Source organism: Salvelinus namaycush, chromosome 21 (assembly GCF_016432855.1).
Source record: "Salvelinus namaycush isolate Seneca chromosome 21, SaNama_1.0, whole genome shotgun sequence".
Lineage (NCBI taxonomy): Eukaryota > Metazoa > Chordata > Actinopteri > Salmoniformes > Salmonidae > Salvelinus > Salvelinus namaycush.
In genome coordinates, this window is record NC_052327.1 from 54,910,268 (window position 1) to 54,938,140 (window position 27,873).

At 41.0% G+C, this 27,873-nt stretch overlaps 1 protein-coding gene across 1 annotated transcript; it reads right to left on the reverse strand.

Moving 5' to 3' along the window:
• Window positions 1-81: 81 nt before the first annotated feature.
• Window positions 82-27,868, reverse strand: best1 (bestrophin 1). Its single transcript, XM_039017020.1, has 10 exons — window positions 27,717-27,868; window positions 26,890-26,984; window positions 24,159-24,392; window positions 23,021-23,175; window positions 22,412-22,489; window positions 21,201-21,353; window positions 20,833-20,913; window positions 20,047-20,198; window positions 600-1,786; window positions 82-191 (listed from the first exon to the last, which is right to left on the reverse strand). Exons 1-10 carry the CDS (start codon window positions 27,866-27,868, stop codon window positions 82-84), a joined length of 2,397 nt encoding a protein of 798 aa, XP_038872948.1.
• Between the last annotated feature and the right edge of the window lie 5 nt (window positions 27,869-27,873).

Below are 27,873 nucleotides of genomic sequence, written 5' to 3' on the forward strand. Positions count from 1 at the left end.
GACGGCCGAGGTACTTAGGCACCTCTGACCAGAATGTTATCAGTCAATCTTTTCTGAAGGGGTTGATGATTGAGAGATTCTTCAGTAGTTCAGGTCGGCCTCCAGTCCGTCGGCCTCCAGTCCGTCGGCCTCCAGTCCGTCAGCCTCCAGTCCGTCAGCCTCCAGTCCGTCAGCCTCCAGTCCGTATGCCTCTGAGATTCAGCAAACAAACGATTCTTTCTTCAGTAGATTTCGTACTGGTTTACGAGCTGGAATAGCATGAAGAAGAAATGTCATATTATTCTCCACTCTGTGGGATTCCAATAAACATTTCAGAAGCAGCCTCTACGCCTTGGACATCCAGGCTTCGCTCACATTTGGAAGGATGGCCTCGCAAGACTACCACTGGTCAGAAGTGCTGGAACCCTCCAGTCTGAAAGAAAGACTGCGTAGGTCAACACTACTTCTGAACCCTGAGTCCGTCCAACCACTCCCTCCTTCCTCATTTCTCCTCCCATCCCCCAGGGGCCTTGTCCAATCATCTCCCTCCTTCCTCAATCCTGCTCCCATCTCCCAGGGGCCTTGTCCAATCATCTCCCTCCTTCTTCAGTCCTGCTCACGCCCCCCAGGGGTCTTGTTCATCCCACTATCCACTACCAGAGCTCCCAGCCAGTGAGGGCCCCCCTCAGCCAATGAAATCCCTGAATCATTGGGCGAGTTTTGATGCTGAATGGCTTCTTGCTGAGAGGATCCAGAAATGGAAATGGTGTTCACGACGTTGTTGCTTAGACTACCATTGGTTCCACTGTTGATACCTGCTGCTCTAGTGCTGTTGAAGTTGGCATGGTTACAAAAGGTGTTGGGGTTGGTACCATTGCAGAAGTTGGACGTAGTAGTGGTGTTGGTGTTGGTACCATTGCAGAAGTTTGTTGTAGAAGTGGTGTTGGTACCAGTCAAGATGTTGGCTGAAGTAGTGGTGTTAGGGTTGGTGGTGTTGATAGTGCTGGTGGCATTGATACTAGAGGATGAGCTGTTGGGATTGGTAGCTGGGGTGCGAGAGGGAGGGGTAAAGGAGAACACCCGCTCCCCTCCACCTCCCACTCCCCGGGGGCTGATGGGTCCAGGCTGCAGGCCCTCGGCCAACGGTGTGTTATCTAGAGAGAGGCGCGGAGGTGGGGGCCGTCGAGACAGCAGGCCTTGCCCGGGCCGGAGCTTTGATATGGGGCAGAGCTCCGGAAGGTTGCCAGGGTCAGGGAAGGAGAAGGCTGGAACACAAGAACCCTCACCCTCCTCACTCAGCCAGGGGAAGGCAGAGGAGGGTGGAGGGAGCATATGACCTGGAGTATCAGGGGGCAGCAGACCTCCAGAGCCAACCATCGGAGGAGCTAGTGAGCTGGAGCTGCGATCCCAGGCGTAAGTTCCTCGGGTGGGCCGTGGACGAGGCATAGCGGGGGGAACACAGTGGATGGGGCTCTGGGGACAGCTATAGAAGCCGGACCTCTCGTACAGCGGCATGGAGGAGAAGGCGTAGTCCAGGTGGCTGGAGTCGTGGCGGGGACCAGGGCCGTGGCTTGGCGTTGAGGCGTCCCCCTCAGAGTGCAGGAAGAGGGGGAAGCGGCTGAATGGAGCCCCTGGGCGCCGGCGCAGGAGAGAAACCCGGGAGGAGGTGGAGGAGCGGGGGAAGACGGGGGACTGAACCCCCAGGAAGCGACTCAGACCCCCCAGGAGAGGAGTAGAGTGGTTGGCCTCCTCATGCTCCTTGATCTGCTCCAGGTTGGACTGGAACTCCATCTCCTCTTTGGGAACACTAGAGAGAAGAAGAAGAAGGCTTTATTGACCATCTGCTCTTTAGAGTGATGATAGGCATGTGTTAGCTAGTTTAATTCCATCTGCTCTTTAGAATGATGATAGGCATGTGTTAGCTAGTTTAATTCCATCTGCTCTTTAGGAACACTGGAGTGATGATAGGCATGTGTTAGCTAGTTTAATTCCATCTGCTCTTTACACTAGAGTGATGATAGGCATGTGTTAGCTAGTTTAATTCCATCTGCTCTTTAGGAACACTAGAGTGATGATAGGCATGTGTTAGCTAGTTTAATTCCATCTGCTCTTTAGGAACACTAGAGTGATGATAGGTATGTGTTAGCTAGTTTAATTCCATCTGCTCTTTAGGAACACTAGAGTGATGATAGGCATGTGTTAGCTAGTTTAATTCCATCTGCTCTTTAGGAACACTAGAGTGATGATAGGCATGTGTTAGCTAGTTTAATTCCATCTGCTCTTTAGGAACACTAGAGTGATGATAGGCATGTGTTAGCTAGTTTAATTCCATCTGCTCTTTAGGAACACTAGAATGATGATAGGCATGTGTTAGCTAGTTTAATTCCATCTGCTCTTTAGCAACACTGGAGTGATGATAGGCATGTGTTAGCTAGTTTAATTCCATCTGCTCTTTAGGAACACTAGAGTGATGATAGGCATGTGTTAGCTAGTTTAATTCCATCTGCTCTTTAGCAACACTGGAGTGATGATAGGCATGTGTTAGCTAGTTTAATTCCATCTGCTCTTTAGGAACACTAGAGTGATGATAGGCATGTGTTAGCTAGTTTAATTCCATCTGCTCTTTAGGAACACTAGAGTGATGATAGGCATGTGTTAGCTAGTTTAATTCCATCTGCTCTTTAGGAACACTAGAGTGATGATAGGCATGTGTTAGCTAGTTTAATTCCATCTGCTCTTTAGGAACACTAGAGTGATGATAGGCATGTGTTAGCTAGTTTAATTCCATCTGCTCTTTAGGAACACTGGAGTGATGATAGGCATGTGTTAGCTAGTTTAATTCCATCTGCTCTTTACACTAGAGTGATGATAGGCATGTGTTAGCTAGTTTAATTCCATCTGCTCTTTAGGAACACTAGAGTGATGATAGGCATGTGTTAGCTAGTTTAATTCCATCTGCTCTTTAGCAACACTGGAGTGATGATAGGAATGTGTTAGCTAGTTTAATTCCATCTGCTCTTTAGGAACACTAGAGTGATGATAGGTATGTGTTAGCTAGTTTAATTCCATCTGCTCTTTAGGAACACTAGAGTGATGATAGGCATGTGTTAGCTAGTTTAATTCCATCTGCTCTTTACACTAGAGTGATGATAGGCATGTGTTAGCTAGTTTAATTCCATCTGCTCTTTAGGAACACTAGAGTGATGATAGGCATGTGTTAGCTAGTTTAATTCCATCTGCTCTTTAGCAACACTGGAGTGATGATAGGCATGTGTTAGCTAGTTTAATTCCATCTGCTCTTTACACTAGAGTGATGATAGGCATGTGTTAGCTAGTTTAATTCCATCTGCTCTTTAGGAACACTAGAGTGATGATAGGAATGTGTTAGCTAGTTTAATTCCATCTGCTCTTTAGGAACACTAGAGTGATGATAGGCATGTGTTAGCTAGTTTAATTCCATCTGCTCTTTAGGAACACTAGAGTGATGATAGGCATGTGTTAGCTAGTTTAATTCCATCTGCTCTTTAGGAACACTAGAGTGATGATAGGCATGTGTTAGCTAGTTTAATTCCATCTGCTCTTTAGGAACACTAGAGTGATGATAGGCATGTGTTAGCTAGTTTAATTCCATCTGCTCTTTAGGAACACTAGAGTGATGATAGGAATGTGTTAGCTAGTTTAATTCCATCTGCTCTTTAGCAACACTAGAGTGATGATAGGCATGTGTTAGCTAGTTTAATTCCATCTGCTCTTTAGGAACACTAGAGTGATGATAGGCATGTGTTAGCTAGTTTAATTCCATCTGCTCTTTACACTAGAGTGATGATAGGCATGTGTTAGCTAGTTTAATTCCATCTGCTCTTTAGGAACACTAGAGTGATGATAGGCATGTGTTAGCTAGTTTAATTCCATCTGCTCTTTAGGAACACTAGAGTGATGATAGGTATGTGTTAGCTAGTTTAATTCCATCTGCTCTTTACACTAGAGTGATGATAGGAATGTGTTAGCTAGTTTAATTCCATCTGCTCTTTAGGAACACTAGAGTGATGATAGGCATGTGTTAGCTAGTTTAATTCCATCTGCTCTTTAGGAACACTAGAGTGATGATAGGCATGTGTTAGCTAGTTTAATTCCATCTGCTCTTTACACTAGAGTGATGATAGGCATGTGTTAGCTAGATTAATTCCATCTGCTCTTTAGGAACACTAGAGTGATGATAGGAATGTGTTAGCTAGTTTAATTCCATCTGCTCTTTAGGAACACTAGAGTGATGATAGGCATGTGTTAGCTAGTTTAATTCCATCTGCTCTTTAGGAACACTGGAGTGATGATAGGCATGTGTTAGCTAGTTTAATTCCATCTGCTCTTTAGGAACACTAGAGTGATGATAGGCATGTGTTAGCTAGTTTAATTCCATCTGCTCTTTAGGAACACTAGAGTGATGATAGGCATGTGTTAGCTAGTTTAATTCCATCTGCTCTTTAGGAACACTAGAGTGATGATAGGCATGTGTTAGCTAGTTTAATTCCATCTGCTCTTTAGCAACACTGGAGTGATGATAGGCATGTGTTAGCTAGTTTAATTCCATCTGCTCTTTACACTAGAGTGATGATAGGCATGTGTTAGCTAGTTTAATTCCATCTGCTCTTTAGGAAAACTAGAGTGATGATAGGCATGTGTTAGCTAGTTTAATTCCATCTGCTCTTTAGGAACACTAGAGTGATGATAGGTATGTGTTAGCTAGTTTAATTCCATCTGCTCTTTAGGAACACTAGAGTGATGATAGGCATGTGTTAGCTAGTTTAATTCCATCTGCTCTTTAGGAACACTAGAGTGATGATAGGCATGTGTTAGCTAGTTTAATTCCATCTGCTCTTTAGGAACACTAGAGTGATGATAGGCATGTGTTAGCTAGTTTAATTCCATCTGCTCTTTACACTAGAGTGATGATAGGCATGTGTTAGCTAGTTTAATTCCATCTGCTCTTTAGGAACACTAGAGTGATGATAGGCATGTGTTAGCTAGTTTAATTCCATCTGCTCTTTAGGAACACTAGAGTGATGATAGGCATGTGTTAGCTAGTTTAATTCCATCTGCTCTTTAGGAACACTAGAGTGATGATAGGCATGTGTTAGCTAGTTTAATTCCATCTGCTCTTTAGCAACACTGGAGTGATGATAGGCATGTGTTAGCTAGTTTAATTCCATCTGCTCTTTACACTAGAGTGATGATAGGCATGTGTTAGCTAGTTTAATTCCATCTGCTCTTTAGGAACACTAGAGTGATGATAGGCATGTGTTAGCTAGTTTAATTCCATCTGCTCTTTAGGAACACTAGAGTGATGATAGGCATGTGTTAGCTAGTTTAATTCCATCTGCTCTTTACACTCGAGTGATGATAGGCATGTGTTAGCTAGTTTAATTCCATCTGCACTTTAGGAACACTAGAGTGATGATAGGCATGTGTTAGCTAGTTTAATTCCATCTGCTCTTTAGGAACACTAGAGTGATGATAGGCATGTGTTAGCTAGTTTAATTCCATCTGCTCTTTAGGAACACTAGAGTGATGATAGGCATGTGTTAGCTAGTTTAATTCCATCTGCTCTTTAGGAACACTAGAGTGATGATAGGCATGTGTTAGCTAGTTTAATTCCATCTGCTCTTTAGGAACACTAGAGTGATGATAGGAATGTGTTAGCTAGTTTAATTCCATCTGCTCTTTAGCAACACTAGAGTGATGATAGGCATGTGTTAGCTAGTTTAATTCCATCTGCTCTTTAGGAACACTAGAGTGATGATAGGCATGTGTTAGCTAGTTTAATTCCATCTGCTCTTTACACTAGAGTGATGATAGGCATGTGTTAGCTAGTTTAATTCCATCTGCTCTTTAGGAACACTAGAGTGATGATAGGCATGTGTTAGCTAGTTTAATTCCATCTGCTCTTTAGGAACACTAGAGTGATGATAGGTATGTGTTAGCTAGTTTAATTCCATCTGCTCTTTACACTAGAGTGATGATAGGAATGTGTTAGCTAGTTTAATTCCATCTGCTCTTTAGGAACACTAGAGTGATGATAGGCATGTGTTAGCTAGTTTAATTCCATCTGCTCTTTAGGAACACTAGAGTGATGATAGGCATGTGTTAGCTAGTTTAATTCCATCTGCTCTTTACACTAGAGTGATGATAGGCATGTGTTAGCTAGATTAATTCCATCTGCTCTTTAGGAACACTAGAGTGATGATAGGAATGTGTTAGCTAGTTTAATTCCATCTGCTCTTTAGGAACACTAGAGTGATGATAGGCATGTGTTAGCTAGTTTAATTCCATCTGCTCTTTAGGAACACTGGAGTGATGATAGGCATGTGTTAGCTAGTTTAATTCCATCTGCTCTTTAGGAACACTAGAGTGATGATAGGCATGTGTTAGCTAGTTTAATTCCATCTGCTCTTTAGGAACACTAGAGTGATGATAGGCATGTGTTAGCTAGTTTAATTCCATCTGCTCTTTAGCAACACTGGAGTGATGATAGGCATGTGTTAGCTAGTTTAATTCCATCTGCTCTTTACACTGGAGTGATGATAGGCATGTGTTAGCTAGTTTAATTCCATCTGCTCTTTAGGAAAACTAGAGTGATGATAGGCATGTGTTAGCTAGTTTAATTCCATCTGCTCTTTAGGAACACTAGAGTGATGATAGGTATGTGTTAGCTAGTTTAATTCCATCTGCTCTTTAGGAACACTAGAGTGATGATAGGCATGTGTTAGCTAGTTTAATTCCATCTGCTCTTTAGGAACACTAGAGTGATGATAGGCATGTGTTAGCTAGTTTAATTCCATCTGCTCTTTAGGAACACTAGAGTGATGATAGGCATGTGTTAGCTAGTTTAATTCCATCTGCTCTTTACACTAGAGTGATGATAGGCATGTGTTAGCTAGTTTAATTCCATCTGCTCTTTAGGAACACTAGAGTGATGATAGGCATGTGTTAGCTAGTTTAATTCCATCTGCTCTTTAGGAACACTAGAGTGATGATAGGCATGTGTTAGCTAGTTTAATTCCATCTGCTCTTTAGGAACACTAGAGTGATGATAGGAATGTGTTAGCTAGTTTAATTCCATCTGCTCTTTAGGAACACTAGAGTGATGATAGGCATGTGTTAGCTAGTTTAATTCCATCTGCTCTTTACACTGGAGTGATTATAGGCATGTGTTAGCTAGTTTAATTCCATCTGCTCTTTAGGAACACTAGAGTGATGATAGGCATGTGTTAGCTAGTTTAATTCCATCTGCTCTTTAGGAACACTAGAGTGATGATAGGAATGTGTTAGCTAGTTTAATTCCATCTGCTCTTTAGGAACACTAGAGTGATGATAGGCATGTGTTAGCTAGTTTAATTCCATCTGCTCTTTAGGAACACTAGAGTGATGATAGGCATGTGTTAGCTAGTTTAATTCCATCTGCTCTTTAGGAACACTAGAGTGATGATAGGCATGTGTTAGCTAGTTTAATTCCATCTGCTCTTTAGGAACACTAGAGTGATGATAGGCATGTGTTAGCTAGTTTAATTCCATCTGCTCTTTAGGAACACTAGAGTGATGATAGGCATGTGTTAGCTAGTTTAATTCCATCTGCTCTTTAGGAACACTAGAGTGATGATAGGCATGTGTTAGCTAGTTTAATTCCATCTGCTCTTTAGGAACACTAGAGTGATGATAGGCATGTGTTAGCTAGTTTAATTCCATCTGCTCTTTAGGAACACTAGAGTGATGATAGGCATGTGTTAGCTAGTTTAATTCCATCTGCTCTTTAGCAACACTGGAGTGATGATAGGAATGTGTTAGCTAGTTTAATTCCATCTGCTCTTTAGGAACACTGGAGTGATGATAGGCATGTGTTAGCTAGTTTAATTCCATCTGCTCTTTACACTAGAGTGATGATAGGCATGTGTTAGCTAGTTTAATTCCATCTGCTCTTTAGGAACACTAGAGTGATGATAGGCATGTGTTAGCTAGTTTAATTCCATCTGCTCTTTAGGAACACTAGAGTGATGATAGGCATGTGTTAGCTAGTTTAATTCCATCTGCTCTTTAGCAACACTAGAGTGATGATAGGCATGTGTTAGCTAGTTTAATTCCATCTGCTCTTTAGGAACACTAGAGTGATGATAGGCATGTGTTAGCTAGTTTAATTCCATCTGCTCTTTAGGAACACTAGAGTGATGATAGGCATGTGTTAGCTAGTTTAATTCCATCTGCTCTTTAGGAACACTAGAGTGATGATAGGCATGTGTTAGCTAGTTTAATTCCATCTGCTCTTTAGGAACACTAGAGTGATGATAGGCATGTGTTAGCTAGTTTAATTCCATCTGCTCTTTACACTAGAGTGATGATAGGCATGTGTTAGCTGGTTTAATTCCATCTGCTCTTTAGGAACACTAGAGTGATGATAGGCATGTGTTAGCTAGTTTAATTCCATCTGCTCTTTAGGAACACTGGAGTGATGATAGGCATGTGTTAGCTAGTTTAATTCCATCTGCTCTTTAGGAACACTAGAGTGATGATAGGCATGTGTTAGCTAGTTTAATTCCATCTGCTCTTTAGGAACACTAGAGTGATGATAGGCATGTGTTAGCTAGTTTAATTCCATCTGCTCTTTACACTAGAGTGATGATAGGCATGTGTTAGCTAGTTTAATTCCATCTGCTCTTTAGGAACACTAGAGTGATGATAGGCATGTGTTAGCTAGTTTAATTCCATCTGCTCTTTAGGAACACTAGAGTGATGATAGGCATGTGTTAGCTAGTTTAATTCCATCTGCTCTTTAGCAACACTAGAGTGATGATAGGCATGTGTTAGCTAGTTTAATTCCATCTGCTCTTTAGGAACACTAGAGTGATGATAGGCATGTGTTAGCTAGTTTAATTCCATCTGCTCTTTAGCAACACTGGAGTGATGATAGGCATGTGTTAGCTAGTTTAATTCCATCTGCTCTTTACACTAGAGTGATGATAGGCATGTGTTAGCTAGTTTAATTCCATCTGCTCTTTAGGAACACTAGAGTGATGATAGGCATGTGTTAGCTAGTTTAATTCCATCTGCTCTTTAGGAACACTAGAGTGATGATAGGCATGTGTTAGCTAGTTTAATTCCATCTGCTCTTTACACTCGAGTGATGATAGGCATGTGTTAGCTAGTTTAATTCCATCTGCACTTTAGGAACACTAGAGTGATGATAGGCATGTGTTAGCTAGTTTAATTCCATCTGCTCTTTAGGAACACTAGAGTGATGATAGGCATGTGTTAGCTAGTTTAATTCCATCTGCTCTTTAGGAACACTAGAGTGATGATAGGCATGTGTTAGCTAGTTTAATTCCATCTGCTCTTTAGGAACACTAGAGTGATGATAGGCATGTGTTAGCTAGTTTAATTCCATCTGCTCTTTAGGAACACTAGAGTGATGATAGGCATGTGTTAGCTAGTTTAATTCCATCTGCTCTTTAGCAACACTGGAGTGATGATAGGCATGTGTTAGCTAGTTTAATTCCATCTGCTCTTTAGGAACACTAGAGTGATGATAGGCATGTGTTAGCTAGTTTAATTCCATCTGCTCTTTACACTAGAGTGATGATAGGCATGTGTTAGCTAGTTTAATTCCATCTGCTCTTTAGGAACACTAGAGTGATGATAGGCATGTGTTAGCTAGTTTAATTCCATCTGCTCTTTAGGAACACTAGAGTGATGATAGGCATGTGTTAGCTAGTTTAATTCCATCTGCTCTTTACACTAGAGTGATGATAGGCATGTGTTAGCTAGTTTAATTCCATCTGCTCTTTAGGAACACTAGAGTGATGATAGGCATGTGTTAGCTAGTTTAATTCCATCTGCTCTTTAGGAACACTAGAGTGATGATAGGCATGTGTTAGCTAGTTTAATTCCATCTGCTCTTTAGGAACACTAGAGTGATGATAGGCATGTGTTAGCTAGTTTAATTCCATCTGCTCTTTACACTCGAGTGATGATAGGCATGTGTTAGCTAGTTTAATTCCATCTGCTCTTTAGGAACACTAGAGTGATGATAGGCATGTGTTAGCTAGTTTAATTCCATCTGCTCTTTAGGAACACTAGAGTGATGATAGGCATGTGTTAGCTAGTTTAATTCCATCTGCTCTTTAGGAACACTAGAGTGATGATAGGCATGTGTTAGCTAGTTTAATTCCATCTGCTCTTTAGGAACACTAGAGTGATGATAGGCATGTGTTAGCTAGTTTAATTCCATCTGCTCTTTAGGAACACTAGAGTGATGATAGGCATGTGTTAGCTAGTTTAATTCCATCTGCTCTTTAGGAACACTAGAGTGATGATAGGCATGTGTTAGCTAGTTTAATTCCATCTGCTCTTTAGGAACACTAGAGTGATGATAGGCATGTGTTAGCTAGTTTAATTCCATCTGCTCTTTAGCAACACTGGAGTGATGATAGGCATGTGTTAGCTAGTTTAATTCCATCTGCTCTTTACACTAGAGTGATGATAGGCATGTGTTAGCTAGTTTAATTCCATCTGCTCTTTAGGAACACTAGAGTGATGATAGGCATGTGTTAGCTAGTTTAATTCCTTCTGCTCTTTAGGAACACTAGAGTGATGATAGGCATGTGTTAGCTAGTTTAATTCCATCTGCTCTTTAGGAACACTAGAGTGATGATAGGCATGTGTTAGCTAGTTTAATTCCATCTGCTCTTTAGGAACACTAGAGTGATGATAGGCATGTGTTAGCTAGTTTAATTCCATCTGCTCTTTAGGAACACTAGAGTGATGATAGGAATGTGTTAGCTAGTTTAATTCCATCTGCTCTTTAGCAACACTGGAGTGATGATAGGCATGTGTTAGCTAGTTTAATTCCATCTGCTCTTTACACTAGAGTGATGATAGGCATGTGTTAGCTAGTTTAATTCCATCTGCTCTTTAGGAACACTAGAGTGATGATAGGTATGTGTTAGCTAGTTTAATTCCATCTGCTCTTTAGGAACACTAGAGTGATGATAGGCATGTGTTAGCTAGTTTAATTCCATCTGCTCTTTAGCAACACTGGAGTGATGATAGGAATGTGTTAGCTAGTTTAATTCCATCTGCTCTTTAGGAACACTAGAGTGATGATAGGCATGTGTTAGCTAGTTTAATTCCATCTGCTCTTTAGGAACACTAGAGTGATGATAGGCATGTGTTAGCTAGTTTAATTCCATCTGCTCTTTAGGAACACTAGAGTGATGATAGGCATGTGTTAGCTAGTTTAATTCCATCTGCTCTTTACACTGGAGTGATGATAGGCATGTGTTAGCTAGTTTAATTCCATCTGCTCTTTAGGAACACTAGAGTGATGATAGGCATGTGTTAGCTAGTTTAATTCCATCTGCTCTTTAGGAACACTAGAGTGATGATAGGCATGTGTTAGCTAGTTTAATTCCATCTGCTCTTTAGGAACACTAGAGTGATGATAGGCATGTGTTAGCTAGTTTAATTCCATCTGCTCTTTAGGAACACTAGAGTGATGATAGGCATGTGTTAGCTAGTTTAATTCCATCTGCTCTTTAGGAACACTAGAGTGATGATAGGCATGTGTTAGCTAGTTTAATTCCATCTGCTCTTTAGGAACACTAGAGTGATGATAGGCATGTGTTAGCTAGTTTAATTCCATCTGCTCTTTAGCAACACTGGAGTGATGATAGGCATGTGTTAGCTAGTTTAATTCCATCTGCTCTTTAGGAACACTAGAGTGATGATAGGCATGTGTTAGCTAGTTTAATTCCATCTGCTCTTTAGGAACACTAGAGTGATGATAGGCATGTGTTAGCTAGTTTAATTCCATCTGCTCTTTAGCAACACTGGAGTGATGATAGGCATGTGTTAGCTAGTTTAATTCCATCTGCTCTTTACACTAGAGTGATGATAGGCATGTGTTAGCTAGTTTAATTCCATCTGCTCTTTAGGAACACTAGAGTGATGATAGGCATGTGTTAGCTAGTTTAATTCCATCTGCTCTTTAGGAACACTAGAGTGATGATAGGCATGTGTTAGCTAGTTTAATTCCATCTGCTCTTTAGGAACACTAGAGTGATGATAGGCATGTGTTAGCTAGTTTAATTCCATCTGCTCTTTAGGAACACTAGAGTGATGATAGGCATGTGTTAGCTAGTTTAATTCCATCTGCTCTTTAGCAACACTGGAGTGATGATAGGCATGTGTTAGCTAGTTTAATTCCATCTGCTCTTTACACTAGAGTGATGATAGGCATGTGTTAGCTAGTTTAATTCCATCTGCTCTTTAGCAACACTGGAGTGATGATAGGCATGTGTTAGCTAGTTTAATTCCATCTGCTCTTTACACTAGAGTGATGATAGGCATGTGTTTGCTAGTTTAATTCCATCTGCTCTTTAGGAACACTGGAGTGATGATAGGCATGTGTTAGCTAGTTTAATTCCATCTGCTCTTTAGGAACACTAGAGTGATGATAGGCATGTGTTTGCTAGTTTAATTCCATCTGCTCTTTAGGAACACTAGAGTGATGATAGGCATGTGTTAGCTAGTTTAATTCCATCTGCTCTTTAGGAACACTAGAGTGATGATAGGAATGTGTTAGCTAGTTTAATTCCATCTGCTCTTTAGGAACACTAGAGTGATGATAGGCATGTGTTAGCTAGTTTAATTCCATCTGCTCTTTAGGAACACTAGAGTGATGATAGGCATGTGTTAGCTAGTTTAATTCCATCTGCTCTTTAGGAACACTAGAGTGATGATAGGCATGTGTTAGCTAGTTTAATTCCATCTGCTCTTTAGGAACACTAGAGTGATGATAGGCATGTGTTAGCTAGTTTAATTCCATCTGCTCTTTAGGAACACTAGAGTGATGATAGGAATGTGTTAGCTAGTTTAATTCCATCTGCTCTTTAGCAACACTAGAGTGATGATAGGCATGTGTTAGCTAGTTTAATTCCATCTGCTCTTTAGGAACACTAGAGTGATGATAGGCATGTGTTAGCTAGTTTAATTCCATCTGCTCTTTACACTAGAGTGATGATAGGCATGTGTTAGCTAGTTTAATTCCATCTGCTCTTTAGGAACACTAGAGTGATGATAGGCATGTGTTAGCTAGTTTAATTCCATCTGCTCTTTAGGAACACTAGAGTGATGATAGGTATGTGTTAGCTAGTTTAATTCCATCTGCTCTTTACACTAGAGTGATGACAGGAATGTGTTAGCTAGTTTAATTCCATCTGCTCTTTAGGAACACTAGAGTGATGATAGGCATGTGTTAGCTAGTTTAATTCCATCTGCTCTTTAGGAACACTAGAGTGATGATAGGCATGTGTTAGCTAGTTTAATTCCATCTGCTCTTTACACTAGAGTGATGATAGGCATGTGTTAGCTAGTTTAATTCCATCTGCTCTTTAGGAAAACTAGAGTGATGATAGGCATGTGTTAGCTAGTTTAATTCCATCTGCTCTTTAGGAACACTAGAGTGATGATAGGTATGTGTTAGCTAGTTTAATTCCATCTGCTCTTTAGGAACACTAGAGTGATGATAGGCATGTGTTAGCTAGTTTAATTCCATCTGCTCTTTAGGAACACTAGAGTGATGATAGGCATGTGTTAGCTAGTTTAATTCCATCTGCTCTTTAGGAACACTAGAGTGATGATAGGCATGTGTTAGCTAGTTTAATTCCATCTGCTCTTTACACTAGAGTGATGATAGGCATGTGTTAGCTAGTTTAATTCCATCTGCTCTTTAGGAACACTGGAGTGATGATAGGCATGTGTTAGCTAGTTTAATTCCATCTGCTCTTTAGGAACACTAGAGTGATGATAGGCATGTGTTAGCTAGTTTAATTCCATCTGCTCTTTAGGAACACTAGAGTGATGATAGGCATGTGTTAGCTAGTTTAATTCCATCTGCTCTTTAGGAACACTAGAGTGATGATAGGAATGTGTTAGCTAGTTTAATTCCATCTGCTCTTTAGGAACACTAGAGTGATGATAGGCATGTGTTAGCTAGTTTAATTCCATCTGCTCTTTACACTGGAGTGATTATAGGCATGTGTTAGCTAGTTTAATTCCATCTGCTCTTTAGGAACACTAGAGTGATGATAGGCATGTGTTAGCTAGTTTAATTCCATCTGCTCTTTAGGAACACTAGAGTGATGATAGGAATGTGTTAGCTAGTTTAATTCCATCTGCTCTTTAGGAACACTAGAGTGATGATAGGCATGTGTTAGCTAGTTTAATTCCATCTGCTCTTTAGGAACACTAGAGTGATGATAGGCATGTGTTAGCTAGTTTAATTCCATCTGCTCTTTAGGAACACTAGAGTGATGATAGGCATGTGTTAGCTAGTTTAATTCCATCTGCTCTTTAGGAACACTAGAGTGATGATAGGCATGTGTTAGCTAGTTTAATTCCATCTGCTCTTTAGGAACACTAGAGTGATGATAGGCATGTGTTAGCTAGTTTAATTCCATCTGCTCTTTAGGAACACTAGAGTGATGATAGGCATGTGTTAGCTAGTTTAATTCCATCTGCTCTTTAGGAACACTAGAGTGATGATAGGCATGTGTTAGCTAGTTTAATTCCATCTGCTCTTTAGCAACACTGGAGTGATGATAGGAATGTGTTAGCTAGTTTAATTCCATCTGCTCTTTAGGAACACTGGAGTGATGATAGGCATGTGTTAGCTAGTTTAATTCCATCTGCTCTTTACACTAGAGTGATGATAGGCATGTGTTAGCTAGTTTAATTCCATCTGCTCTTTAGGAACACTAGAGTGATGATAGGCATGTGTTAGCTAGTTTAATTCCATCTGCTCTTTAGGAACACTAGAGTGATGATAGGCATGTGTTAGCTAGTTTAATTCCATCTGCTCTTTAGCAACACTAGAGTGATGATAGGCATGTGTTAGCTAGTTTAATTCCATCTGCTCTTTAGGAACACTAGAGTGATGATAGGCATGTGTTAGCTAGTTTAATTCCATCTGCTCTTTAGGAACACTAGAGTGATGATAGGCATGTGTTAGCTAGTTTAATTCCATCTGCTCTTTAGGAACACTAGAGTGATGATAGGCATGTGTTAGCTAGTTTAATTCCATCTGCTCTTTAGGAACACTAGAGTGATGATAGGCATGTGTTAGCTAGTTTAATTCCATCTGCTCTTTACACTAGAGTGATGATAGGCATGTGTTAGCTGGTTTAATTCCATCTGCTCTTTAGGAACACTAGAGTGATGATAGGCATGTGTTAGCTAGTTTAATTCCATCTGCTCTTTAGGAACACTGGAGTGATGATAGGCATGTGTTAGCTAGTTTAATTCCATCTGCTCTTTAGGAACACTAGAGTGATGATAGGCATGTGTTAGCTAGTTTAATTCCATCTGCTCTTTAGGAACACTAGAGTGATGATAGGCATGTGTTAGCTAGTTTAATTCCATCTGCTCTTTAGGAACACTAGAGTGATGATAGGAATGTGTTAGCTAGTTTAATTCCATCTGCTCTTTACACTAGAGTGATGATAGGCATGTGTTAGCTAGTTTAATTCCATCTGCTCTTTAGGAACACTGGAGTGATGATAGGCATGTGTTAGCTAGTTTAATTCCATCTGCTCTTTAGGAACACTAGAGTGATGATAGGCATGTGTTAGCTAGTTTAATTCCATCTGCTCTTTAGGAACACTAGAGTGATGATAGGCATGTGTTAGCTAGTTTAATTCCATCTGCTCTTTAGCAACACTGGAGTGATGATAGGCATGTGTTAGCTAGTTTAATTCCATCTGCTCTTTAGGAACACTAGAGTGATGATAGGCATGTGTTAGCTAGTTTAATTCCATCTGCTCTTTAGCAACACTAGAGTGATGATAGGCATGTGTTAGCTAGTTTAATTCCATCTGCTCTTTAGGAACACTAGAGTGATGATAGGCATGTGTTAGCTAGTTTAATTCCATCTGCTCTTTAGGAACACTAGAGTGATGATAGGCATGTGTTAGCTAGTTTAATTCCATCTGCTCTTTACACTAGAGTGATGATAGGAATGTGATTAAAAGGAAGAAACTTCCCTGAACAATTTAATAGATCTCAAAGTATCAAGCTAGTTAGGTACTGGAAGTGTTATAGCGCACAATCAACCCCTTGGATTGATGAGGAATTGAACAATTATATGGTTGAGAGGGATGAGGCAAAAGGTATGGCAATTAAGTCTGGCAGCCCAACTGATTGGTAAATAAATAAAAATAAACTATACTATGAAACAAAGATAAATAATATAAAGAATGGTAGTAAAAAGACTACCACTGGTACCACCTTAAATGAAATTTTGGGGGAAAAAGTCAACTCGGCTCCTTCATTCATTGAATCAGATGGCTCATTCATCACAAAGCCCACTGACATTGCCAACTACTTTAATGACTTTTCCATTGGCAAGATAAACAAACTTAGGGATGACATGCCGGCAACAAACGCTGACACATCCAATGAAAGATAAGAATTGTACTTTGAATTCCGTAAAGTCAGTGTGGAAGAGGTGTCGTGGCAATTTCCTGTATTACCAAATGAGGAGAGTTTCAAACCACACACCAGTAAGAGTTATACTTAAATTTCAGAGGTGAATTTTTTTTTTTGGTCTATCAACAATGACAAGCCACTGGGGTCTGATAATCTGGTTGGAAAATTACTGAAGATAATAGCAGACGATATTGCCTCTCCTATTTTCCACATCTTCAATTTAAGCCTACTAGAGAGTGTGTGCCCTCAGGCCTGGAGGGAATCTAAAGTAATTCCACTACCCAAGAATAGCAAAGCCCTCTTTACTGGCTCAAATAGCTGACCAATCAACCTGTTACCAACCCTTAGTAAACTTATTTCACAGTAAACAAATTGACAACAGAATTTCAGCATGCTTATAGGGAAGGACACTCAACAAGCACAGCACTTACACAAATGACTAATGGTTGGCTGAGAGAAATTGATGATACAATTATTGTGGGGGCTGTCTTGTTAGACTTCAGAGCAGCTTTTGACATTATCGATCATAGTCTGCTGCTGGAAAAACGTATGTGTTATGGCTTTACACCCCCTGATATAATGTGGATAAAGAGTAACTTGTCTAACAGAATACAGAGGGTATTCTTTAACTTCTCTAGGATAGGGGGCAGCAAATTCACTATTGGATAAATAGCGTGCCCAATTTCAACTTCCTTCTACTCATCCCCAGAATATAAGATATGCATATTATTAGTATATTTGGATAGAAAACACTCTGAAGTTTCTAAAACTGTTTGAATCATGTCTGTAAGTATAACAGAACTTATGTAGCAGGCAAAACCCCGAGGACTAACCATTCTTTTTTTTTTTTTAAGTCACTGTCTGTTCAATGAGTTTTCATTGGAATACTGGACGGTAGCGTCCCACATATCCTAGAGAAGTTAATGGAAGCCTCTAAAACATAATCCAGTTAGAATCAGGAATTCCCCAGGGTAGCTGTTTAGGCCACTTGCTTTTTTCAATTTTTACTACTGACTTTGACTAAAGCCACTACCATGTCTCTCTGCTGATAGGAATACAACAGGATATAATGAGGACTACATGTCTCTCTGCTGATAGGAATACAACAGGATATAATGAGGACTACGAGACATATGTCTTGCATGTAATGGACATAAAAAAGATCTTGCGATATATAGGCTGTTTTTTCTTCATTTTTCCCCCGAACAATTGAATCCAATGAAGTGAGCAGGCTGGGATGACATGCTTATAGCCTTCCTTGGACTTTCTAAATATGAGTATGCATTTATAAGATTATTATTTCTATTAATATGATCTATTATTGTTACAAAATTTTTTTTTCTGACTGTTTTCCATGTTATTTGGTTAGTTCTCTTAAGGGATAGGTGTCCCGTTAACGGGACAGTTGTAAATCATGCAGCGTTTTGTGTCACGATCCCAGATTTGAGAGAAACAACAAATGTCGGTACATATAAGTGTCTTATTTTGGCTGAAAGCTTAAATTCTTGTCCAATTTACAGTAGCTATTACTGTGTGAAAAAAATGCCATGCTATTGTTTGAGGAGAGCTCTTAACAACAAAACACTTTTTTCACTGTGACAGGTTTGATAAATTCACCTCTGAAGGTGACATATGTACTTACATGCTGAAATCTTGCTCTGATTTATCATCCAAAGGGTCCCAGAGATAACATGAAGTGTCGTTTTGTTAGATAAAATAATTTTTCACATCCTTAAAAGGTCCATATAGCACGCACGATCGATTTTGTATTTCCACTCGTTCAATTTGCAAAGAAAGGAATCTGTGAAGATCTAACCCTAAACGTTGTTTCAACGAGTCAAATCACGTTCGTATTTATTCCTCAGAGATCCTAGAAGGTAACAAGACTTCACTATTTCGTTAGGGGTGTAGTATATTTTATAGGACACCATATTTGGTCAGAGAGCGACGCCTTCATGGCACGCCGATGAATGGGCGGCCATCACTTGAACGACTGTATCTGTCAAATAAGCACCAATCGCGGTCAAACAAAGCTTGCTAGATAGCCAATGAGCTGGGCTTTACGGGAGAATCTGGAAATCATGAATATGTTGTAAAATGTAGCTTCTAACCTTGTACGACAGCATGCCTTATAATTTTTGTCCAAAATGAAAAGGATATTTAGAGTTATGAAGTTAAGAAAACTGGTTGTTTTGCAAATGTTGAACTTATAATATGGCTGCAAGTACCTGGACAGCTAAATCAAAGTCCAAGTATACAGATTTGACGATATTCTTCCAGAAAAAATGAAATATGAATGCGAATGTCTCCTTCACGATTTGACTAAATGTACCTGTGTACTTTACAATAAAAGTCTTGCAGTTCACTCATACTTCAAGTTATCCATCTGAAACTTTGCACATACACTGCTGCCATCTTGTGGACACTATCGGAATTACAACCAGAGTGATGGCTAGAACTATGACCTTTCTCTTGCATTTCAAAGATGGTGGTAGAAAAAAAGAACAGTTGGTTTTTTCTTTGTATTTTCTTCTACCAGATCAAGTGTGTTATATTCTCCTACATTCAATTCACATTTACACAAACTTCAAAGTGTTTCCTTTCAAATGGTATCAAGAATATGCATATCCTTGCTTCAGGTCCTGAGCTACAGGCAGTTAGATTTGGGTATGTCATTTAGGCGAAAATTAAAAAAAAGGGGCTATCCCTAAGAAGTTTTAAGCACCCTCATAGATATTTATGTTATCATGGGACTGCCCATGTTTCCCTCTGGCCAACGCCAATTGGCAGCCAAGGCTTCGCCTTGGGTCGCAAAGGTGTGTCATGAGTCAGGGAGAATGGTCTGATGGTCTGATGGTCTTAGTGACAACAGACCTAGATATGGGGGGAGGTTTTAGTGGGTGGAATATTAGGACAATTGGAGGTTTACAAAGTTGCAGATACAGAATGCTTAACATTGCAAATATTATGGTACAGCTATATGGACACTTAATCATCGTGGTGCTTTTTAATGGTAAGTTTCCAAACATTGGTTGTGCGAAGTATAATTGAAACTTGGGTATCATTATGGTAAGTGGGGAAATAAGTATAGCAAATTATAATTGTAATAGCTTAGGAGATCATAAAAAAATAAAATACATTTTTACATGGCTAAAAGAGAAAGAATATAATATCTATTGTTTACAGGAAACTCATTCTACAAGTATAGATGAGGTTGGATGGAAAAAGGACTGGGAGGGAGAAATATATTTTTGTCATGGATAAAGAAACTCAAAAGGCGTGATTATACTAATTAATACAAATGTTGATCCGATTGTGCAAACAGATCCGCAAGGAAGATGGATTATTATATGCTATTGGACCAAAAACAGATCTGGCTAGTTAATCTGGGCCAAATAATGATGATCCACACTTTTTCAAATATATATATATATATGAATGAAACAAAATAGCTTTTTAGTTTAGGAATTGGCCTAATTGGAGTCTGGGAAACAGGTCCAATAGGTGTGTGTCTGTCTGTATCTGTGTGTAAGGTACCTGATGTCCAGGGCAGAGCCCATGAAGGAAGGTTTGCGATGCTCTGCACTGGCTGCAGTGTATGGAGGCTGGGGCTCTGATTCGTTCCAGTACTTATCCCTCTCTACCAATGGGATAGTGTCGTACATCTCATCCACAGACAGCAGGGACACCTGGGAGGGATAGAACAGGATAGGAGGTAGTACACTATTGTGTTCATTTGGCATCAAACGGAAGAAAACAGTCTGAAACAGAGAGGGACTACTAGGACTTTTTTCTTCTGTTTTCGGTTCTGCATGCCCTAATGAACACAACCCAAGTCTCAATCCTGGACTGGTCTAGCAAAACATTTAGAAAACTAATTTTGTATTATTATTATTAATAAAAGCAATCACATTCAACCACATAGTGGTCCTCAATCTATAATTTAATCTGCTTGAGTGGCACCAGCACATGTAACTGCAGTCAACTCTGTATATTGTTCCACAAAATTAGGGGGCAAAAAATAAATAAAAAAACGCAGATTTTCCCAAATCTGTGGAGACTGAAGGGATCTCTAGTGTTATCTATTTCTGAGAACGGGTTTAGTAATTTATGATTCTTTAACTTAATGAAGTTATATATGGAGGGAGTTTCTGTCAGATTGCTTTCTATATAAAACAAAGAGAATGCAGCTCTCTTCTTACAGACAGAGAGGTCCATCCCACATTGTTTATACAGACTACCATAATGCATTGCAATGAATGGAGAGAGAAACTGAAATGATAGAGCAGAAGAATTGATTTATAAAAATGGAGGCAGCCAAACCTGTAGATTACGATCAACCAGATAGTTGGTTTCAAAGTCGTCATCGTCTTCCCCAAACGGGTTTATCAGCTGTTCTGCCACCTGTCCACAAAAAATACAAAAATGGCGCATCACAATGAAGCAGAATGCGCATTTTACACATCATGAAGTCATTCTGTCATATTGTGAAAAGAACTGTGTGTATGTGCGATTGTGTATCAATCAGTGAACCATCCCTCCCTCCCTCCCTCCCTCCCTCCCTCCCTCCCTCCCTCCCTCCCTCCCTCCCTCCCTCCCTCCCTCCCTCCCTCTCTCCCTCTCTCCCTCTCTCCCTCTCTCCCTCCCTCCCTCCCTCCCTCCCTCCCTCCCTCCCTCCCTCCCCTCCCCACCTTGAGCCAGCCCACATAGAAGAAGAACTGTAGCAGGGTGAAGACAGGCAGGTAGAAGTCGATGTCATGACCAGCGTAGCCCTGGGCGGGGTCTAAGAACTGTCGACCAATCAGACACGCCAGGAAGAAACTGTAGACCGCCACTGTCACCACCTAACAGAGAGGAAGTACTTACAACCCAGGTTCCTTCATAGTTAGTTCATCATGACAATAACAGACACATTAACACAGAATTTGTGGGATCAAGATCGATGTTTACTATTTTAGTGTTAGTTCTACTACTACAACAACTATTAGTAGTTACTACTACTACTACTACTACCACTACTACTACCACCACCACCACTACTACTACTACTAATACTACTGCCACCACTACTACTACTACTACCACCACTACTACTACTACTACTACTACTACTACCACCACTACTACTACTACTACTACTACTACTGCCACCACCACTACTACTACTACTACTACTACTACTACTGCCACCACCACTACTACTACTACTACTACTACTACTACTACTACTACTGCCACCACCACTACTACTACTACTACTACTACCACTACTACTACCACCACCACCACCACTACTACTACTACTACTACCACTACTACTACCACTACTACTACCACCACTACTACTACTACTACTACTACTACTACCACTACTACTACCACCACCACTACTACTACTACTACTACTACTACTACCACTACTACTACTACTACTACTACCACTACTACTACCACCACCACTACTACTACTACTACTACTACTACTACCACTACTACTACTACTACTACTACCACTACTACTACCACCACTACTACTACTACTACTACTACTACTACCACTACTACTACCACCACCACTACTACTACTACTACTACTACTACTACCACTACTACTACTACCACTACTACCACCACCACCACCACTACTACTACTACTACTACTACTACTACTACTACTACTACTACTACTACTACTACTACTACTACTACTGCCACCACCACTACTACTACTACCACTACCACTACTACTACTACCACTACTACTACTACTACTACTACCACCACCACCACCACCACCACCACCACCACCACCACCACCACCACCACCACCACCACCACCACTACTACTACTACTACTACTACTACTACTACTACTACCATTACTACACGTAGATAACAGAACCTGGGTGTACACAAGGGGTAGGCTGATCCAATCATAACTGTATAGCTTCATACACTGTGTCCGCAATGTATTTAATTCCTGCAGAGAGGAGATAAGATGGAACAATCTGAAAAACACACACAGACACACAGAGAGACAGACACACAGACACACACACAGACACACAGAGAGACACACACACAGACACACACACAGACAGACACACAGACACACAGACACACACACACAGACACACAGAGAGACAGACACACAGACACACAGGCACACACAGGCACACAGGCACACAGGCACACAGACAGACACACAGGCACACACACAGGCACACAGGCACACAGACACACAGATACACAGAGAGACAGACACACAGACACACAGGCACACAGACACACAGACACACACACAGGCACACAGACACACAGACACACAGGGAGACAGACACACAGACAGACACACAGACAGACACACAGACACACACACAGACACACAGACAGACAGACAGACACACAGACACACAGACAGACACACAGGCACACAGACAGACACACAGGCACACAGACAGACACACAGACAGACACACAGACACACAGACACACAGAGAGAGAAACTTACATTGAGAATGGCTGATAGCGCCACATCATTGTTGATGCGTCCCTCGGTGCGGGCCCTCAGCGCCAGGTTAACAAACCACATACAAGGAACCCAGAACTTGTTATGAGGTGAGGGCAACTCCTCCAACTGCCTATGTTCCTCTGCTGTCATCAGGCCTGAGAGACACGGAGGGTATGAATTAGGAGGAGCTTCAAACCTTCTGTAAGAGCCGGTTTCCGGGAACCCAGATTTAACCTACTTCTAGTTGTCGTTCTCAAATGGACAGAGTGTTGTAGTCCAGGACTAAGCTTGATCTGGGTGGGGGATACTGGCATTTACTGCGATAACCAACATTATGACCTAATAATAGCAGCTGGCTACAGCATCGAGGAACTGCCCTCTTCCTCTGTTATTTTCCGCACTAGCAGCATAGCACCCTGCATCCCACTGCTGGCTTGCCTCTGAAGCTAAGCAGGGTTGGTCCTGGTCCGTCCCTGGATGGGAGGCCAGATGCTGCAGGAAGTGGTGTTGGAGGGCCAGTAGGAGGCACTCCTTCCTCTGGTCTTAAAAAATACCCCAGGGCAGTGTTTGGGGACATTGCCCTGTGTAGGGTGCTGTCTTTTGGATGGGATGTTAAAACGGGTGTCCTGACTCTCTGTGGTCACTAAAGATACCATGGCACTTATCGTAAGTGTAAGGGTGTTAACCCTGGTGTCCTGGCTAAATTCACAATCTGGCCACCTAATCATCCCCACCTTACAATTGGCTCATTCATCCCCTGTAACTATTCCCCAGGTTGTTGCCGTAAATGAGAACGTGTTCTCAGCCAATGTACCTGGTTATATAACATGTTTTAAGCAAGCTAGTTTAGCACTCGCTGTGGTGTCTGTTTGGGGCGGCACTGAGAATACAGGTGAGATGTGCTATTTTACTCTGCCCTGTAGAGTCTAGGGTGCAGAGCATTGTGACATCAGACATCACAGCGAACCTGGCTGTTTATGACATCACAGTGTACCTACAGTACCTGCACCAGGTGCTTCATGGTGGGGAACCTCTTGGGGTCAACTAGGTTAAGGGTTATGGCTAGGTTTGGTGTCGTACCCTAGAAGTCAACGAGGGTAAGGGTTAGGGGTCATAGGCTTGAGGTCGTAGGTCGTACCTGCCTGCACCAGGTGCTTCATGGTGGGGAACCTCTTGTAGACTGCCGTGCTGACCGATCGGTAGATGAGCACGCCGGACAGGTTGGCGTACCGCATCAGGGTCCGGCGGGTCAGCCTGGCGCTCTCGTCGGTACCACGAATGTGAGCGCCCACCAGCGCACCCAGACGGTCCGGCCAGGGAACACTCTCAAACTGACCCCACCACCGAGACACCACCAGAGTCACATAAAAACCTACGGGAGACAAACACACATGGAGACGACAAAAAAATATGTTATTTATCAATGACATTAAAAAGGGAAATTTCTACTTCATATTCATCTTCTCCAGCACCACCCCAACATCAACATGGTTTGTAGTTTGACCTAAGTTAAACAATTTAAAGGCAATGCTACCAAATACTAATTGAGTTTATGTAAACTTCTGACCCACTGGGAATGTGATGAAAGAAATAAAAGCTGAAATAAATCATTCTCTCTTACTATTATTCTGACATTTCACATTCATAAAATAAAGTGGTGATCCTAACTGACCTAAGACAGGACATTTGTACGAGGATTAAATGTCAAGGATTGTGAAAAACTGAGTTTAACTGTATTTAGCTAAGGTGTATGTAAACTTCCGACTTCAACTGTACATACATACTAAACAATATACATATATACCTATTTGAATATTTTTTTACATTCTTTGCTTTCAAAGACAGAACAATGAAAAGAGAGGAGGCTCTGTACAGAGACCTCAAAATGGTGCTCTTTGCCCCCACACTATTACACCACCGCACTGTGTTTACTTGTAACCTGCTAAAGTTTTTGTGGAGAGGAAGTTCAGAATTGTTGATGACGTTTGTCAAAGGAGGTTGTCTGTGCTTGAGAAGTATTGACGTGTTGACTGAGAGTGAGTGGCTAAATGATTACTGAGCACCAGTGTTTGAAAGGGTCAATTCCACTTCAATTCAGAAAGTAAAAAGAAATTCCAATCCAATTGTAAGCAATGAGGACAACTGGAATTTCAGAAATGCAGTTGACCCGAACCCTGCTGTGCACAAAACCCTGATGTGTACAAATCAGTTAGACAGCATAGAATACAACATAACAGAGCATAACATAACAGAGCATAACATAACAGAGCATAACATAACAGAGCATAACATAACAGAGCATAACATAGCAGAGCATAACATAACAGAGCATAACATAACAGAGCATAACATAACAGAGCATAACATAACAGAGCAGAACAGAGCAGAGCATAACATAACAGAGCATAACATAACAGAGCATAACATAACAGAGCATAACATAACAGAGCATAACATAACAGAGCATAACATAACAGAGCAGAACAGAGCAGAGCATAACATAACAGAGCATAACATAACAGAGCATAACAGAGCAGAGCATAACATAACAGAGCATAACATAACAGAGCAGAACAGAGCAGAGCATAACATAACAGAGCATAACATAACAGAGCATAACATAACAGAGCATAATATAGCAGAGCATAACATAACAGAGCATAACATAACAGAGCATAACATAACAGAGCATAACATAACATAGCAGAGCATAACATAACAGAGCATAGCAGAGCAGAGCATGACATAACAGAGCATAACATAGCAGAGCATAACATAACAGAGCATAACATAGCAGAGCATAACAGAGCATAGCAGAGCATAACATCACAGAGCATAACATAACAGAGCATAACATAACAGAGCATAACATAACAGAGCATAGCAGAGCATAACATCACAGAGCATAACATAGCAGAGCATAACATAGCAGAGCATAACATAACAGAGCATAACATAGCAGAGCATAACAGAGCATAACATAGCAGAGCATAACAGAGCAGAGCATAACATAAGAGCATAACATAGCAGAGCATAACATAACGGAGCATAACAGAGCATAACATAGCAGAGCATAACAGAGCAGAGCATAACATAACAGAGCATAGCAGAGCATAACATCACAGAGCATAACATAACAGAGCATAACATAGCAGAGCATAACATAACAGAGCATAACATAGCAGGGCAGAACAGAGCAGAGCATAACATAACAGAGCATAACATAGCAGAGCATAACATAACAGAGCATAACATAGCAGGGCAGAACAGAGCAGAGCATAACATAACAGAGCATAGCAGAGCATAACATCACAGAGCATAACATAACAGAGCATAACATAGCAGAGCATAACATAACAGAGCATAACATAGCAGGGCAGAACAGAGCAGAGCATAACATAACAGAGCATAACATAGCAGGGCAGAACAGAGCAGAGCATAACATAACAGAGCAGAACAGAGCAGAGCATAACATAACAGAGCATAACATAGCAGGGCAGAACAGAGCAGAGCATAACATAACAGAGCAGAACAGAGCAGAGCATAACATAACAGAGCATAACATAGCAGGGCAGAACAGAGCAGAGCATAACATAACAGAGCAGAACAGAGCAGAGCATAACATAACAGAGCATAACATAGCAGGGCAGAACAGAGCAGAGCATAACATAACAGAGCATAACATAGCAGGGCAGAACAGAGCAGAGCATAACATAACAGAGCAGAACAGAGCAGAGCATAACATAACAGAGCATAACATAGCAGGGCAGAACAGAGCAGAGCATAACATAACAGAGCATAACATAGCAGAGCATAACATAACAGAGCATAACATAGCAGGGCAGAACAGAGCAGAGCAGTATTCTCACCCAATACGAAGGACACAGGGATGAGTTCTGCGTAACGGTCACAGTAGATGGCCAGCTTCTCAAACAGCCTCTTCTGACCCTCATTCAACACAAACCTGGAGAGAACAGTTCTGTCACAAAGTTAACTAAGCTCCTGTATGATTGAACATGAGAGGGAGGGAGGGACAACAATTGCAAAAAGAAAAGGGAGACTAATATTCCCACAAAAGTTCCCTGGCATTTGATTGTACAAAGTTGCTGTGATCTTTGATTTGAAGGGACCAGCAATACATGTATAAGCAAAGAAATACACAAATGCATGGTCACTGTAAAGAGGTTTATTTATACAAGTAAGATAGACCGTCTCTCTTCTAGATCAGATGAGGTTATATGTGTAAATGTTTAGTTTACCTGTGTAAATTACGGGGTTACCTGTGTAAATGACGAGGTTACCTGTGTTAATGACAAGGTTACTTGTGTAAATGATGAGTTTACCTGTGTAAATTTCGAGGTTACCTGTGTAAATTACGGGGTTACCTGTGTAAATTACGAGGTTACCTGTGTAAATTACGAGGTTACCTGTGAAGTTGTGGGGTTACCTGTGTAAATTACGGGGTTACCTGTGTAAATTACGAGGTTACCTGTGAAAATGACGAGGCTACCTGTGTAAATTACAAGGTTACCTGTGTAAATTACGAGGTTACCTGTGTAAATTACGAGGTTACCTGTGTAAATTGTGAGGTTACCTGTGTAAATGACGGGGTTAACTGTGTAAATGACGGGTTAACTGTGTAAATGACGGGTTAACTGTGTAAATGACGGGTTAACTGTGTAAATGACGGGGTTACCTGTATATGATGCTGAAGGAGTAGTACAGTGTAGTGAAGATGATCAGTTCTCTCCACAGCAGCTTGTAGATGCTTCCCTTCCATCGGAGGAGCAGATGAGAGAAGGTCCCTAGCCCCGCGTCAGCAACCCTCCGCGAGTAAGTTACCGTCATCACTA

Excerpts from the sequence above, each read along its gene's own strand:
- best1 (XM_039017020.1), bottom strand. The coding sequence starts at position 27,868 with ATGACGGTAACTTACTCGCGGAGGGTTGCTGACGCGGGGCTAGGGACC. Across the intron at positions 24,393-26,889 it reads CCCTGTGTCCTTCGTATTGG|GTTTTTATGTGACTCTGGTG; the intron begins GTGAGAATACTG and ends TGTCTCCCGTAG. Across the intron at positions 192-599 it reads GAACAAGACCCCTGGGGGGC|AGGCATACGGACTGGAGGCT; the intron begins GTGAGCAGGACT and ends GCTGAATCTCAG.